This window comes from Dreissena polymorpha, chromosome 5, assembly GCF_020536995.1.
Source record: "Dreissena polymorpha isolate Duluth1 chromosome 5, UMN_Dpol_1.0, whole genome shotgun sequence".
Lineage (NCBI taxonomy): Eukaryota > Metazoa > Mollusca > Bivalvia > Myida > Dreissenidae > Dreissena > Dreissena polymorpha.
Window position 1 is genome coordinate 38,150,253 of NC_068359.1, and position 15,778 is coordinate 38,166,030.

Here is a 15,778-nt window from a genome sequence, read left to right on the forward strand (position 1 = left end):
TATTAAAAGACTCAGTGCAGTTTACTTTTCAGGTGCTATACTTGTTTTTCCATTAAAAGGTACGTACCAAAATTAATAAAGAATTCAAGACTGTCCACAAAATGTGTTACTGTTGAAAAATAAATAAATAAAATATAAATGTATAGATATACATGCATGCAATCACGTGTGTTTTATGCAAAGCACCAGAACATTCGATATACAATTCAAATTAAAAAACAAAAAATACATTAAGAAAACATAATTACTAAAATATATAAACATTTTTTATTTGAAAAAAAATGTGAGTAATAAATCTTGCTGCCAAATCAGTACAAGAAAATGAAAATAGTTGGTACATTTATACAATATGGTAATTATTTTTCAATTAAACACAGAAATTGTAAACAATATAATTATTTTAAATGAGATACAATGTGTGGATTTTATATATGTGATTTTAACATTTACAATTATTTGAGAATAAGTACTGTAGCTCATTGTTTGAAGGTGAGTAACTCACGGCCAGAAATTAAGATGCGTAGGGGTTACATCACTTGTGCGAAGAAAGAGTGATTTGATGCCGTGCATCATTTAATTCATACATACATTTAATGGAAACACTATTTCTTGTACAATATAACAAAAAAATCATTACCATCCATTGTTTAAACTAAACAGTGTATGATTTTACCAATGCACTGATAACACCATTGAAGACCAAACACTTGTAATACTTCAAGCGTGTACTATAGAGATACATTGTAATTATACATCGAGACATGACTCATATAACAATATCACACCACATGTGTGAACTGTGTTTTCATATTTTGAAATTATGTTGTGATGTTAATATTGATTGTGCTGTAATGAATGAAGCTGAGTAAGAAAGTATATTAATCGACCCAGTGCAGTTTACTTGGCTATACTTGTTTTGTTTTCTTTTTTAAAATGTGTGTACCAAAATAAAAAAAAAGACAAGACTGTCCAGCAAATGTATTACTGTTTGTAAAAAATAAACATGTATAGATGTAAATGCATGCAATCATGTGTGTTTTATGGAAAACTCCAGAACATTTGATATACAATTCAAATTAAAACACAAAATATACATTAAGAAAACATAATTACTAAAATACATAAACATTTCACATTTAAATAAAAATGTGAGTGATAAATCTTGCTGCCAAAAATTCAGTACAAGGAAATGTCAATAGTTGGTACATATATATACAATATGGTTGTAATTTGTCAATTTTACACTGACATTAAAACAATATAATTATTTGAAATGAGATGCAATGTGTGGATTGTATATATGTGCATTTAACATTTACAATTAATTGAGAAAGAATACTTGTAGCTCATAGTTTGTAAGTGAATAACCCTCGGCAAGAAATTAAGATGCGTAGGGGTTACATCACTTGTGCGAAGAAAGAGTGATTTGATGCCAGGCATATTTTAATGGATACAAACATTTAATGGAAACAATTTTTCTTGCACATTATAACAAACACATCATAACCATCCATTGTTTAAACTAAACAGTGTATGATATTACCTATGCACTGACAACATCAATGAAAACCAACACTTTTAATACTTCAAGTTGTACTAAAGAGATACATTGTAGATTTACATAGTGGCATGACTCGCAAAACAATATCCCACCACATGTTTGAACTGTGTTTTCATAGTTTGGAATGATGTTGTGATGTTTTTTTTATTGATTGTGCTGGATTGAATTGAGCAGAGTAAGGAAGTATATTTAAAGACTCGGTGCAGTTTACTTTGCAGTTGCTATACTTGTTTTTTTTCCATAAAATGTGTGTACCAAAATTAAAAAAGAAGTAAAGATTGTCCACAAAATATGTAGCTGTTCAAAAACTAAATAAATAAAATATACATGTATAGATGTCATGCATGTAATTATGTGTGTTTTATGCAAAACACCAGAACATTTAATATACAATTCAAATTAAAACACAAAATATACATTAAGAAAACATAATTACTTAAATTAATAAACATATTACATTTGAATAAAAATATGAGTGATAAATCTTGCTGCAAAATCAGTAAAAAAATGAAAAACTGGTACAGTTATACAATAGTTATTATTTTCCAATTTAACACTTTTTTTCCTTAAAATGTGTGTACCAAAATTAATAAAGAAGACAAGACTGTCCACAAAATGTGTTGCTGTTCAAAATAAACAAAATGTATAGATGTACATGCATGAAATCATGTGTGTTCTATGCAAAACACCAGAACATTTGATAAACAATCTAAATTAAAACACAAAATATACATTAAGAAATCATAATTACAAAAATACATAAACATTTTACTTTTGAATAAAAAATGTGAGTGATAAATCTTGCTGCCAAAATTCAGTACAAATGATATTAGTTTGTACATGTATACAAGATGGTTATTTTGTTTATTATTCAACTCTGAGATTTAACCATAATACAATTATTTTACATGAGATACAATGTGTGGATTTTATTTGTGGGCATTTATTATTTATTACTATTTATATGCGTGTTTATAGTCTTTTCCAGATAGACTTTTATGTGACTAAATGTATGTACAATATGATGGTTTGTAAATTTTCATAAAAAAAATAATCAAATACAATTGTTATTATGTAGAGTGTATTTTGTATATGTTTAACATTCCAATTACTTGTTCTACATGCTTTTATATAATACATAGCATCTTAGTGTTAGTCATTTCACAATAATTGCATTTTGGATCGTGTTGATGACTATTGATAAAAATAAGTTGAAAACAATGAAATACATGTATATATCTAATCTGAACACACATTTAGATGAAATACAGCATTGGAATATAAAATTATACAACAATGCAGTCAATCCATAATAAACCTATATCCTTTTCTGGTTCAGTAGCAGGTTTTGACGCTAAATAATACACAATTTAACACAAGACATAAATTGTTAACATTTTGTGATATTTCAAGCTAATATTTATTTTTATCATACACTAGACACTGTTCTCACAGACCTGCATTTAAGTGATATGTTCTTGGGGTCAAAATTGACCACGCTTAGCAGGAGTGTGTGAGCTGTTTTGTATAGACTAAGTAAAATAACTGTAAACATGTTCTTCTCTGAAAAAGCAACATCCACAGCTTTGATATTTGGTATGTTACATAAGATTGTGATCCTCTACAAAGTTCGCTCAAATCGTACCCCAAGGATCAAGAGTGGCTACAGCTTGGGTGGCACATTTTTAATATACACTTTTTGAGACATTTTGTGTCTATGAAGCTTACATGCAGCTCTAGCATGGGATTACACAATTATTTTAAAATTATCAATTACTAAAACAAAGAAACCGGGTTTCGTTGCTTTCCCATGGTTCTTATTTAATATGCGGCCATTGTATTAAGAACTGCTGACCTTCATTTGCATTTTGTATTTACTGGTAACCTTCTAATGCGATGTTATAAAAATAATATGTTAGAAGTGTTTTGAACCCCGGACTGTTTAAAGAAAACCTACAAAAGTGGCTATACCTATACACATCACCTGTAATTTGCACTATAACTGAAAACTGTTTTATTTAACACCAGTGCTTATTTGTGAACTATTTGACATCGTTGGTTTGTCATCAACATTTTTTTTAAAAATAAACAAAATATTTGCAAAAGGCATAAGTGTAATATTTATCTCCCAACAGAAAACGCGTATTTTTTCAATATCAAAGAATGCAATAAAATAGGCTAATACAGAATAAATATCTCCCATCTAATATGAATTCATAGCCCTCGCGTCAGAACTGGCCACACCCTAATGATGACATGGTTTATATCGATTTCATTAACACAATAACACAAATGTTATCTTGGCTGAATCCACAATTTACAATATATCACAGGTTTGCAAATTCGTCTCATCTTATTCTTCTTGATTTTTACTGCAATAATATCTAGTCAATTGGTCGACCGTATGTCCAGTTAAATCGATCCTTTATGACTGGATTACCGCAGTCGCAATGCAACACTTCCTCTGTACTTGTGAATTCCAAGTTCATGTGGCATGCCAAACAAGAATGATGACTCAATAACTGTATATTGCGAGCCTCGTACCCTTTCCGTGCGCTAAACAGCAAGTTAAACTCTACACGTTGTCCTGCAAAATGTTGCCCTTCAAGATTGTTTGAAACGGGAACAAAATGAACGAGCACTTTCCTTCTCACAGGCAAGTCTATTTTTATTTTTCCGAATCGTTTGCTTGAATTTGGTTGAGCTATAGTTCCCTTACATACGCTCAAGCTGTGCATGATGTTATTGTTTCGAAAAGAGCTGTGTACAAACCTTGATGGACTAACATCTGATTTAAGCCGTTTGATTCCTTTGCCTGTGTCCACCAACCACTCGTTTTGGTTTAACTGTGACTTTTGGTTATCGTCATTTTGTTTAAGCCTCTTTGATATTCTGAGAGCTTCATCAATGCAATTTTCTCTCCCAATGCCGTCTGTACCAAATCCTAGCAGACTGTAGCAAATAAAAATGTAGAATTGCGAGAGTTTTGAAGATGTTATTTCATTCCACTTTTTTGCCTGCAACAAAACATCTTCAATGGTGTAAATCGAATGACATTCATTATGTCGAATCAGGTTCAACCATTCCAAGAAGTCATGCTCAATATGTTCCATTTGAGCTTGGGTGAGCTCATCTTTTCTAATCATCATTTCTTTGAAATTTTCTTGGTAAAGCTTCAATATTTCAGGGATAGCTTTGTTAAGCGAAGGTGATATTGACTTTGCCTGAATTTGAAGTCTTCTCTTGGTGACTAAATCTAATCTGGAATGTAACTGGATGGAATGGATTTGTTGTTCTTGAAAGAAACTGTTGTATTTACGTTCTTGCGTGCAGAGATGTGATACAACTTCTGTGTGTGTGTTGTCAACTGTTAAGCAACATCTCCTGATCAAAAATGGTATCTGTTCCATGCACTGTGCTAGAAATGTGACAGTCCTTTGGTTTTCCACGGCCTGGTTAAATAGCTCCTGTCCTAAAAGTCCTTGGACTCTTTCAATTGCTAATAACATGACGTTGATTTCATCTGTGAATTCAAATCCCTCCATCAAGTGACTTTCGGGAGCTATATCTCTACTCAGCTCAAAATATTTGCATGCTTCAACTGTACAGGAAACAATTTCATTTACGCTCATTTTATCACAATCGATATTTGCTCTTAGACATTTAGACTTGTAAGAACCATACATATGATATATGTGCATTACTTCCACGCGAAAACCATTATCTAACTGACGTTTCTCTTTACATTCAGTTTGGTCAGCACACAACTTCAGAGCCTCTTCAAAACATTTTTGTGATGAAGCAAATTCACTTCTGCAGTAAGCGTAAAATCGACCCAAATGAGCGTGAAAACTTGGATTCCAAGGAAATAATTTCACAAGAAGTTCGAACAATTGATGAGACTGTGTAAACAGGGGCGGATCATGTGGAATATCAGTCAAAAGTCTTGCCATAAGAGACCTTCGTTTTGGTTTTGTATCCGTGCTCTGATTTCTTTCTCTTATTATAAATGTTTTTATTAGAATGGACAACACATTTGGTGATCTGTTGTACTGGGAAGCTGCATATTCAATAAAATCACGAGATAAATCAAACAACTGATTGCGAGCAGAAATGCTAAGCTCGCTTCCTCTTGACGAACACTTTGACTCTGAAATCTGTCGCGTCAGTAGTTGTTCTAAAATTTCTTTTGAAACAAGCCAGTGACGAATTCTTATATTGCCTTTTCTGTGTGTGTTAGTATCGGCAATAACCATTTCTGCAATGTTGTTTGGAATTGTGATCACATCGATATTTTCACCCATTGTGTTTTCAAGCAGATTTGCGAAAAATTGGAAAGGGATACTTGTGTGACCATAATAGTAAGCTATTGCTAAGAATCCAACGCATGTCTGCTCGGGTGTTAGTCTTAAAACGTCATCTTTTCGGAACTTTAAATGGCCTTTAACAAATGAAACAATACCTTTAAATTCGTGTTGAAAAACGGCCATCCCAAACTCATACATTAGATGTCTTTTACCTTTCTTTACCTTGTCCCTCAGCCTTTCCAGTTGTATTTTCTGAGCATCACTACATTTCGATGAAAGTTTAAAGCATAGTAGCTGTGCCTCTCTTTTTGTTACTGCTCCAGAAGAAAAAACGAAGTTATCATCTACAATTGAATCAATATGGTATTGGTATCTGTCCACAAAAAGAACCGTTGTACTTGGCAATCGTTTATATATAGCTAAGGGTTTTGATTCCATATCAGACTCAACTAACAGAAGAATTGGAAGTCCGGACTGTTTATGTAAAAAAGACATTCGTCTTTCAAACTCGTTTTCCTTGAAAGCTGGATGAAACCTCAATTGTACACACAAATATTCATGATGCAAACTCCACATAACAGACTGTGCCAAAGTTGAACCCCCTGACCCAGGGGCATGGTACAAGGTCATGTACGATGATTTTATCTCGTTAAGACGTTGTTTGAGTTTCATCTCCAATTCTTTCTGAATTGTTCGTTCAACAACAGATTCGCGAATCAATTCATTATACCAGAACGGCCATTCAATTGTACCACCTTTATAAAACTGTTCTATAATAGCGGGTGCCTCATCATCTGTATACAACTTACTTGTAAAGGGCTTATTTACATACAAAACTTCTATATCCTCTGAAAGCCAAGCAGCGTTGGTAGACGAAAGTTTAGTGCCATTTGGTAGCTGGAAAAAATCTTTAGTTTCTTGGACGTTTAATACTCTCTTCAAAGAAGAACTAAGACTGCATAGCTCTAGCTGATATATGTGTAAATTGTCTTTAAATTTGTCCTTCATGAACATGTAGTGAAACGATGTGCGGAATGTGTTTATCTCGTCGGGTTTCAGACACAACACTACCTTTGGTGTATATCTTAAACTATAATTTAATTTCGTTAAGACTTCAATGATTCTTCCTCCAAGTTGTTGTTTCTGAGGCCACAATAAAATCAAAGTTATAGTTCTTGAATCATTTGTAAATGTTTCGAGCTTGTCTATTGGGATCTCAATTTCTCGTTTGTGTTCTTTAAACCACACGTTCGAATCAACAACTTCTGGTTCACTTTGGTCTTTTTGGGAATGAGCAAAAGTAGGTTCATCACTCAGAAGGCACCATTGCGTAGCCATTTCTGACGGATTATCAACTGGTTCCCCAAGTTGTGATACTTTAAGACTGCGTTGAGAACTAATAACTGGTCTAACCATGTTAAGTAAGCCATTTTTCTGGCTTAACGGATCAAAGTCTAACACCATTACCCAGGGTACCATTCCGATGCCGTCTACATTATGAAATGAACCAGGGGCATCACCACACATCAAAACAAAATTATCTCCAGAAAAATTATTAACATCTTTCAAAAATTCATCCACTTGCGGATCATTTATCAAATTTTCCGGTTTCTTAGCATTAGCGCTGCAAACTGGAATGTCACAGTCGTTGTGCTCAATTCTTGTTAAGCACTCAGTATCAAGGGCGTTTATTTCATTTTGTTCATTTAGAGGGGTGTGTGGAGGAAGTGATGGCGATGGATTGAGTAGATTTTCCAGCGCGTTTGATGTGTATTGTTCATCAGATTCGTGTTCGTCATCTAATGTCCTTTTAAGCTCTGTTTCATTATCACTTATACTATCTTGATCATTTGCTTTTGATTTTGATGTAAAACTTTGGTTTGTTTCATTGCTTGGAGCATTTTGGTTGATTCTTCTTATTCTCATTTTGACTTTTTTTTTGCAACTCTTGGGAATTTTTTTATATTGAAAATTTTCAGACTCAGATATTATGAAATCATTCAATGCCATACCCGACACCTCTTCAAATGATTTATAACCGCATTCCTTCACATTTTGTTTTAGTATTGTATCCAATTTGTCATACTCCATCCATTCACTGTTATTGTTGTTAAGCACTGATGAAATAAGTTTGATTCCAGTACAGCGTTTCATAAATTTCAACTTGGCCCTACCTGTATAAATCAAATAACATTAAAATTAAGAATCAGGGAGCAGAAAATCAATGAAATTTTACTTTTATTGAGTATAAGAAAGAGTTTTTTTTAAATTTAATTATCATTATTTCACGAATTCAATTGTAACTCAGTGAAAGCATTCACATCTTTGAAAACGTACATTTTCATGATATTTACATGGATATAAAATATAAATGTACAGTTATAATGACCATTTGCAAGTGTACATACTTATTGGTTCCGATTGTGTTTCCACAGAACCTTGTTTCGGCTTAAGTTCCTTGAGAAGAATCCCCGTGCTGTTGTTTATTTCGTCTCTAATGTTGATAAACAGCGATTCCATATTTGCATTCTCTGTTATTGATTTAACATATGTACAGTTTTATTTTATAATTTGAAAAATAAAGCATGGTCAGAGACATGTATTTTTATACACATTTCATTTGTAACTTATTTTGGTTATTGCAATTCAATAATAGAACTAGACAATCATAATTATATGTATTTGTTTAATATCATATATAATGATTATTACAATGGGTTGTCAGAAACTCACATTTGAATCTAAGAATACGGAATTTGAATGCTGACTTAATTTTGAAGTTCAACAAAGATTGTTAATGATGACACGTTCGCATGACAAAAATACATGAGGACTACTTATGAGTATGTCAGAGACAGTACATAGAAGAACTGTTTCACTTGTTCTTCTTATTCATCTGACGAAACTATTTAAGAACTAACAATTTGAATATAGATTGGTAGTACCTGCCATGCGATCATCAGATGGACTCCTCGCCCGTGCCATCTTCAGCCAAGCACTAGCTTATTAAATCGCTGAAAACAGGCAGTTTAATATAATATATATATATATATATATATATATATATATATATATATATATATATATATATACAGGATATCATACACAGGAGCATGTTCTCTATAACATAATGATCATATAGCCCTGTTTCTGGAATGCATCGACAAAGGATCAAAATATTCAAGTTAAATAAGATTGTGTTTTCTAACAAGTTTATAGACAATTCATAAAATGAAATCTAGTTATAAAGTTGCAATATGAAATTTGTTCTTTAACTTACATACTGAAAATAACAATCCTTGTTTGTTCTTATATAGAAAAATACCTGCAATTTGACAATATCCAATATGCATATCCTTTTGCCACAAGATTAATATGTTTTCAAGAAATTGTTTATCTTATCATTTGATCAACTTATGCATGTCATTCGTTAATGAAACATCGATATATTGAACGATAACGATGAAAAACACTCACAGTAACTTTTTTTTATATATAATTTGAAATCCCGATACCCATTTGAATCCATGCCAATATTTACAAATGATAAAGAATGTGTTCTTGCATGAAAAATTCAAATGTGCATTTTATTTGTTTTTATATAGCATATGAAACGTTGCAATATTTCTTTTTTATGTAGTATATAGTTGGATACATATGTTTAATACAGTCTTATCGATAAGTTAAACTCCTATATTTGTTGTAAATTATCTCTTGTTCGTGGCTGGAAGAAATTACCAAAATTGTATAGAATACAAATGGCAAAACCTATATGACGCCAAGTGCATGAGAACTACATTGCTCAAAACATGCAAACAGAATCCATATCTACGACATATTTCAAATTAATGCTCACCGTACATCGCATAAAGGCATTTGACTTGAGATGGATATTGTTATTACAAACACATTGAACTTTTTCAGGATTAAGTCGAAACAAATAAATACGCAACCCTTTCGGTCTTAAGCGTTTACATGAATTATTAATTTTAAATAAAGCAATATGTTTAATATATTTGCTTACCAATATAAAAATTCCTTCTAGATCTTTCCATACCTAAAATGGCGTCTGGAAATTCCACTGTAGATTTTCGAAAATGCATTTGGTTTGAAACTGAATACGGAATCCTTTAAAAGCCTGATGAAACAAAAATGAAAGCAATATATTTTTTTACCAAAAGGTACCATGGGGTCGACATTCCAAAACTTAATAACTGTTGTGGATATTATTTTAATTAAACATGCCCATTGCAACGAAACTGTTGATAAATTTGGAAGCTAATACGTTTTTTTATCAATAAATTTTTTATTTTATCTCAATTTAGGTTACAGCATCACGTAATTTTAATTAAGTCTTGGATGGTATTGAAACTAAATGGTTTAAATGTTACACCCAGACAATAAACAGGTTATTAACCACGAGACCTCTTACTTAAACACTAATTTATGCACCCTATTCCAACTTAGAATGTACGAAGATGCGAATTAAAATATGGTCTATGTCGACCAAAAAATTAATCGTCCTTCATGCGTAAGACACTATTCGCTTGTGTTTCTGGTTAAATATAAATTCATTGAGTTTGTGATTCATTTTTTATTTTATAAGGAAATGAAATAATATTTTATGAAAACTCGTGTTGTTTTTCAAGCAAAAAATATAATTCTGTTCAATTTCACCTTGCGTTGTCTTATATGACTTTCGCTTTCGTTTCATATTCAAGACAATTTAAGTAATGAACATCAAGAGGTTGTCCTGATCCAAAAATAAAATAAAAATACATAAGCACAGATTAACCCGCGCACAATGACTGTGTGGTTCGGGGTACCGGTGTGGTGCGTGCAACTTCCCGAAATCAATTCAAACACAAAGTAGGGCACGTGAAAGCAGGTACAAATTAAAAATAGGCCTAATGTTGATTATTCGCGTTAGCGTCGTAAATGATAGTCCCCCCAACACTGGTATTGTTATACTTAATGTGAACACGCGAATTGTGATGTTTATCCTTGTTTGTAGGTTTAACGGGATAAAACTATAAATGAATCGTGTAAAATCGACAACACAGACCCAACTGCCCTATCATAGTTAACGCGGTTTTCAGAAAACGTACCTGGGGAATTACCTGGGAATTTTACTTCTATCAAATGAAAGTAAATTGTTAAATAATAACTTTATGAATGTAAGTTGATAAAGATCATTATAAGATGTGCACATTTAAATATTGTTGAAGATTATTAACACAGATTGTATATCTTTGCAGTCGGATATAAACACCTTTTTATTAAATAAAAACCTCGTAGGACGAGTTGTGTCACATGTTTTGGAATTTCCAGTTAGTATCTAAAAATAAAACATTGTGCTCGTTGCGGAATAACAATGTATTTTATAACCTAAGTCAACGAACAACTTAAAAGAAGACTATCATTGATCAAGTTGAGCAATTTTAGGTGAAGACTTGTAAGCATCTTCCATGTTGCTTGAAATCAATGATCAAAGACTAATCTATATTCAAAAAGTGTCTACTCTACTACGATTAAAAATAACGTCTAATCTGATTTTATATAAGGCTCACCAAATGTATGTTCGATAATTTGTTTGAAATTGTAAGATAAATGGTACGTATTGAAATACTTTAAAATTGTTATTTTATCTCATTTTTTCAATCTTAAGGAGAAGCTGTTTACGTTATACATATTTCGAGTAGATCAATTTAGAGCGTCATTAAACACAAGATGCAATATTTGCATCTGTAATTTATGCAATTAAGCAATCTTTGTCATCAAATACACATTATGTTGTGTATGTCGCCCTTTTTTGTGCTTTTTTCCCTTTATTTTTGTGATAAGTTAACGCAAGTGTATCACATTTTGTACGAAATAAAACGGAAATTATAATATTATATGCTCATGGTATGTAGGGTTTAAGAGATTACTTTCGATGGCGTGCACAATTTTAAGCCAACGTTTACCATGCAGAAACTGGTCTTTATGCACGAGTGCATCAAAATAAGTGATGAAAAACATAGTATTTGTTTTAATCTGAAACTAATATTCTTCGAAAACATTTCAGAAATTAGTAATATACCCGTACAATATTGTGAACTAGATCTTGAATCTTGGTGCCTATGACACTCTGTGTCGACATGTTTGTCACTTCAACGTTGTCTGAAAATCCAATCATGTAAGAAACAGTCTTGAATCAAGACATTTTCTATAGGTTACGATTCCCGTGTGAGACAAACCTACGGACAAATCTTGTCACTTATGAACAAGAATTTGAAAATCTATTCTTTCTGGACAAAGTTATGTTCGGGACCAAAATTTTGGTTTATCTCATTAATTTTACATTTGAACTGGTCCATTGACCATTGAAGTAAGGATCTGTTTCTTATCCAAAACACAACAAAAGATCATGCTGGCCACTTAAACTTAGATAATTTGTCAATCCATGCATTCAAGACACTGAGCTTAGCTCAGTTGATTGAGCGCGGTAATAATCACAGGGTCACTTTGATTCTTGTGCCAGTGATAAAAAAAATTCTGGGGAATGTCGTAAAATTAGTTGTTTTGGCACTTCTCCTCCAATATGTGATGCAAGTATGGCATTTATTTGCTTATGGCTAGTGCTAAGTACTTGTAAACCAAACTGCAGACATATTGGTAGGGGTTGATTTGTTTAAATTTAAATTAATTGTATAAGTTATAAGTATATAGTTTGACAACATAAAAGTTACCAATCTTAGACTTATAACTACATGTCGTTCCAGCAGAATATCAACTTGTCGTGCCCGCCTTGAATTTCGATGCTTGTCGTGTTCGCAAAATTATTGAGCACTGGACATGTTATTAGATTGTTGTTTTATAAAAATTTTTCGGACAAAAAACATTTCATATGGAATTGTTCACGTCGGTGTATATTAATACACTTCAAAAAGAAATAGATAACGGATATTTTGGAAATTTAAAATGTGCTTGCCGTGCATGCGTGCATAGTAAAATAATGTGACAAAAAGGTTTTGGTTTCGAATTAGATGATTCACGTTTCTTCACGGTGACATTATAATTACCTCCCTTAGTTTTGCTTTGCCAAGTAAACACTATGGAGATGTTCATTTAAATAACACAGTAAGTTCTGTTTCGTATTGGAAATGATTTATTAAGAATGTCTAAAGCATTTAATATTTTAGGAATGTGTGTAAATAAAATCCTGCATATATATTCGGCATGTTTCTGAGACAGTGGAGGAGGAATTGTTAGTATGAGTTCTCTGTTGAGTTCGGAGGGCAATGGGTTAGCTTCGTTGGTCACTTCTCCTGCGGATGCGAGCAGGACAACACCTGAAGAAACACCTTAAGAAATGGTGCGGTACTCTAAATAATATTGCTCTGGAGCATTTTGGTAATTACGTTGACTTCAAACGGTGCTGCCCATTTTTAGCTCACCTGATTGCTCAGGTGAGCTTTTCTGACCGGTCTTTGTCCGTCGTATGTCCGTCCGTCCGTCCGTAAACATTTGCTCGTAAACACTCTAGAGGCCACATTTCTTGTCCCATCTTCATGAAACTTGGTCAAAAGCTTTGCCCTAATAAAATCTCGGCCGAGTTCGAAACTGGGTTGTGCCGGGTCAAAAACTAGGTCACTAGGTCAAAAAAAAGAAAAACCTTGTAAACACTGTATAAGTCACATTTCATGCCCAATCTTCAAGTTTGTCAAAATGTTTGTCTTAATGATATCTTGATTGAGTTTAAAAGTGGTTCCTGTGTGTTGAAAAACATGACCGCCAGTGGGCGGGGCAGTTTTCCTTATTTTGCTATAGAGAAACCTTGTAAACACTCTAGAAGTCACATTTTTTGCCCAATCATCATGAAAGTTGGTCAAAACATTGGTTCAATTGATGTCTCGGACGAGTTCGAAAATGGTCCAGATCGGTGAAAAAACATGGCCGCCAGTGGGCGGCGCATTTTTCTCTAAATGTATATAGTTATAGTTTTCCATATTTGGCTATAGAGAAACCTTGTAAACATTCTAGAAGTCACAATGTTTGCCCAATCATCATGAAAGTTGGTCAAAACATTGGTTTTATTGATATCTCGGAGGAGTTTGAAAATGGTCGGGATTGGTGAAAAAACATGGCTGCCAGTGGGCGGGGCATTTTTCTCTATATGTATATAGTGAAAACATGTGAACACAGTAGAAGTCACATTTTTGGCCCAAATTTCATTGAAATTTGCTCAGAACATGTGTTTTCTTGATACGAGAGTTCAAAAATGGTTCCGGTCAGTTGAATAACATGGCTGCTGGGAGGGGGGCAGTTTTCTCATTATTCCCCGAGATGGTTTCCGGATGATAACTCAAGAGCGCTTATGCCAAGGATCATGAAACTTCAAAGGTACATTGATCATGACTCGCAGATGACTCCTATTGATTTTTAGGTCACTAGGTCAAAGGTCAAGGTCACGATGACCCGAAATAGTAAAATGGTTTCCGGATGATAACTCAAGAACACTTATGCCTAGGATCATGAACCTTCATAGATACATTGATCATGACTCGCAGATGACCCCTATTGATTTTCAGGCCACAAGGTCAAAGGTCAAGGTGACGGTGACCCAAAGCAGTATAATGGTTTCCGGATGATAACTCAAGAACGCTTATGCCCAGGATCATGAAACGTCATAGCTACATTGATCATGACTCGCAGAAAACCCCTATTGATTTTCAGGTCACTAGGTCAAAGGTCAAGGTCATGATGATCCGAAATAGTAAAATGGTTTCCGGATGATAACTCAAGAACGCTTAGGCCTAGGATCGTGAAACTTCATAGGTACATTGATCATAACTCGTATATGACCCCTATTGATTTTCAGGTCACTAGGTCAAAGGTCAAGATCACGGTGACCCGAAATAGTAAAATGGTTTCCAGATGATAACTCAAGAGCGCTTATGCCTAGGATCATGAAACTTCATAGGTACATTGATCATGACTCGAAAATGACCCCTATTGATTTTTAGGTCGCTAAGTCAAAGGTCAAGGTCGGGGTGACCTGAAATAGTAAAATGGTTCTGGATGATAGCTCAAGAACGCTTATGCCTAGGATCATGAAACTTCATAGGTACAATGATTATGACTCGCAGATGACCCCTATTGATTTTCAGGTCACTAGGTCAAAGGTCAATGTCACGGTGACCTGAAATAGTAAAATGGTATCTGGATGATAACTCAAGAACGCTTATGCCTAGGTTCATGAAACTTCTTAGGTATATTGATCATGACTCGCAGATGATCCCTATTGATTATCAGATCACTAGGTCAAAGGTCAATGTCACAGTGCCAAATAACGTATTCACACAATGGCTGTCAAGGTCACGGTGACTCAACTTAGAAAAATGGTGTCTGGATGATAACTCAAGAATGCTTACGCCTAGGATCATGAAATTTCATAGGTATATTGATCATGACTCGCAGATGAAATAATGATGAAACTTGACCAGGATGTTTGTCTTGACAATATCAAGGTCAAGTTTGACATTTGGTAAAGATTGAATAAACCGACTCCTCTCAGGTGAGCGAACTAGGGCCATCTTTGCCCTCTTGTTTAAACGATGTTACAGTAAGAGTCTACGTCCATGCTTGATGCACATGCTTGATGACGTAAAATATCTCCTTTTTGTCTCCCTTGGTAGTTGGAAAACGCGAGAGTCGACATACGATATTATTACAGCGATATTTGAACAGTACACATATCGCGTGTCGCTTCGTGTATCGCGCAAAATATTGCGTATCGCTTCGTGTTTCATGTTTCGCGGTCTGAAATTAGACCGCGATACACGAGATTCGGATAATATGGACGATATTTGAATAATAAAATATCGTGTATCGCTTCGTGTGTCGCGAAAAATATCGTGTGTCGCTT

General features: G+C 33.7%; 2 protein-coding genes across 3 annotated transcripts in view; both read right to left on the reverse strand.

Moving 5' to 3' along the window:
• Positions 1 to 15,778, reverse strand: part of LOC127881652 (adiponectin receptor protein 1-like) — a 503,063-nt gene that overhangs the window by 74,424 nt on the left and 412,861 nt on the right. The gene's annotated exons all lie outside the window — the stretch shown is intronic.
• On the reverse strand, positions 6,708 to 9,962 carry LOC127831163 (uncharacterized). Its single transcript, XM_052356157.1, has 5 exons — positions 9,893 to 9,962; positions 8,814 to 8,882; positions 8,277 to 8,399; positions 7,501 to 8,042; positions 6,708 to 6,716 (listed from the first exon to the last, which is right to left on the reverse strand). The coding sequence occupies exons 2-5, from the start codon at positions 8,851 to 8,853 to the stop codon at positions 6,708 to 6,710; spliced, it is 714 nt and encodes a 237-aa protein (XP_052212117.1). The 5' UTR covers positions 8,854 to 8,882; positions 9,893 to 9,962.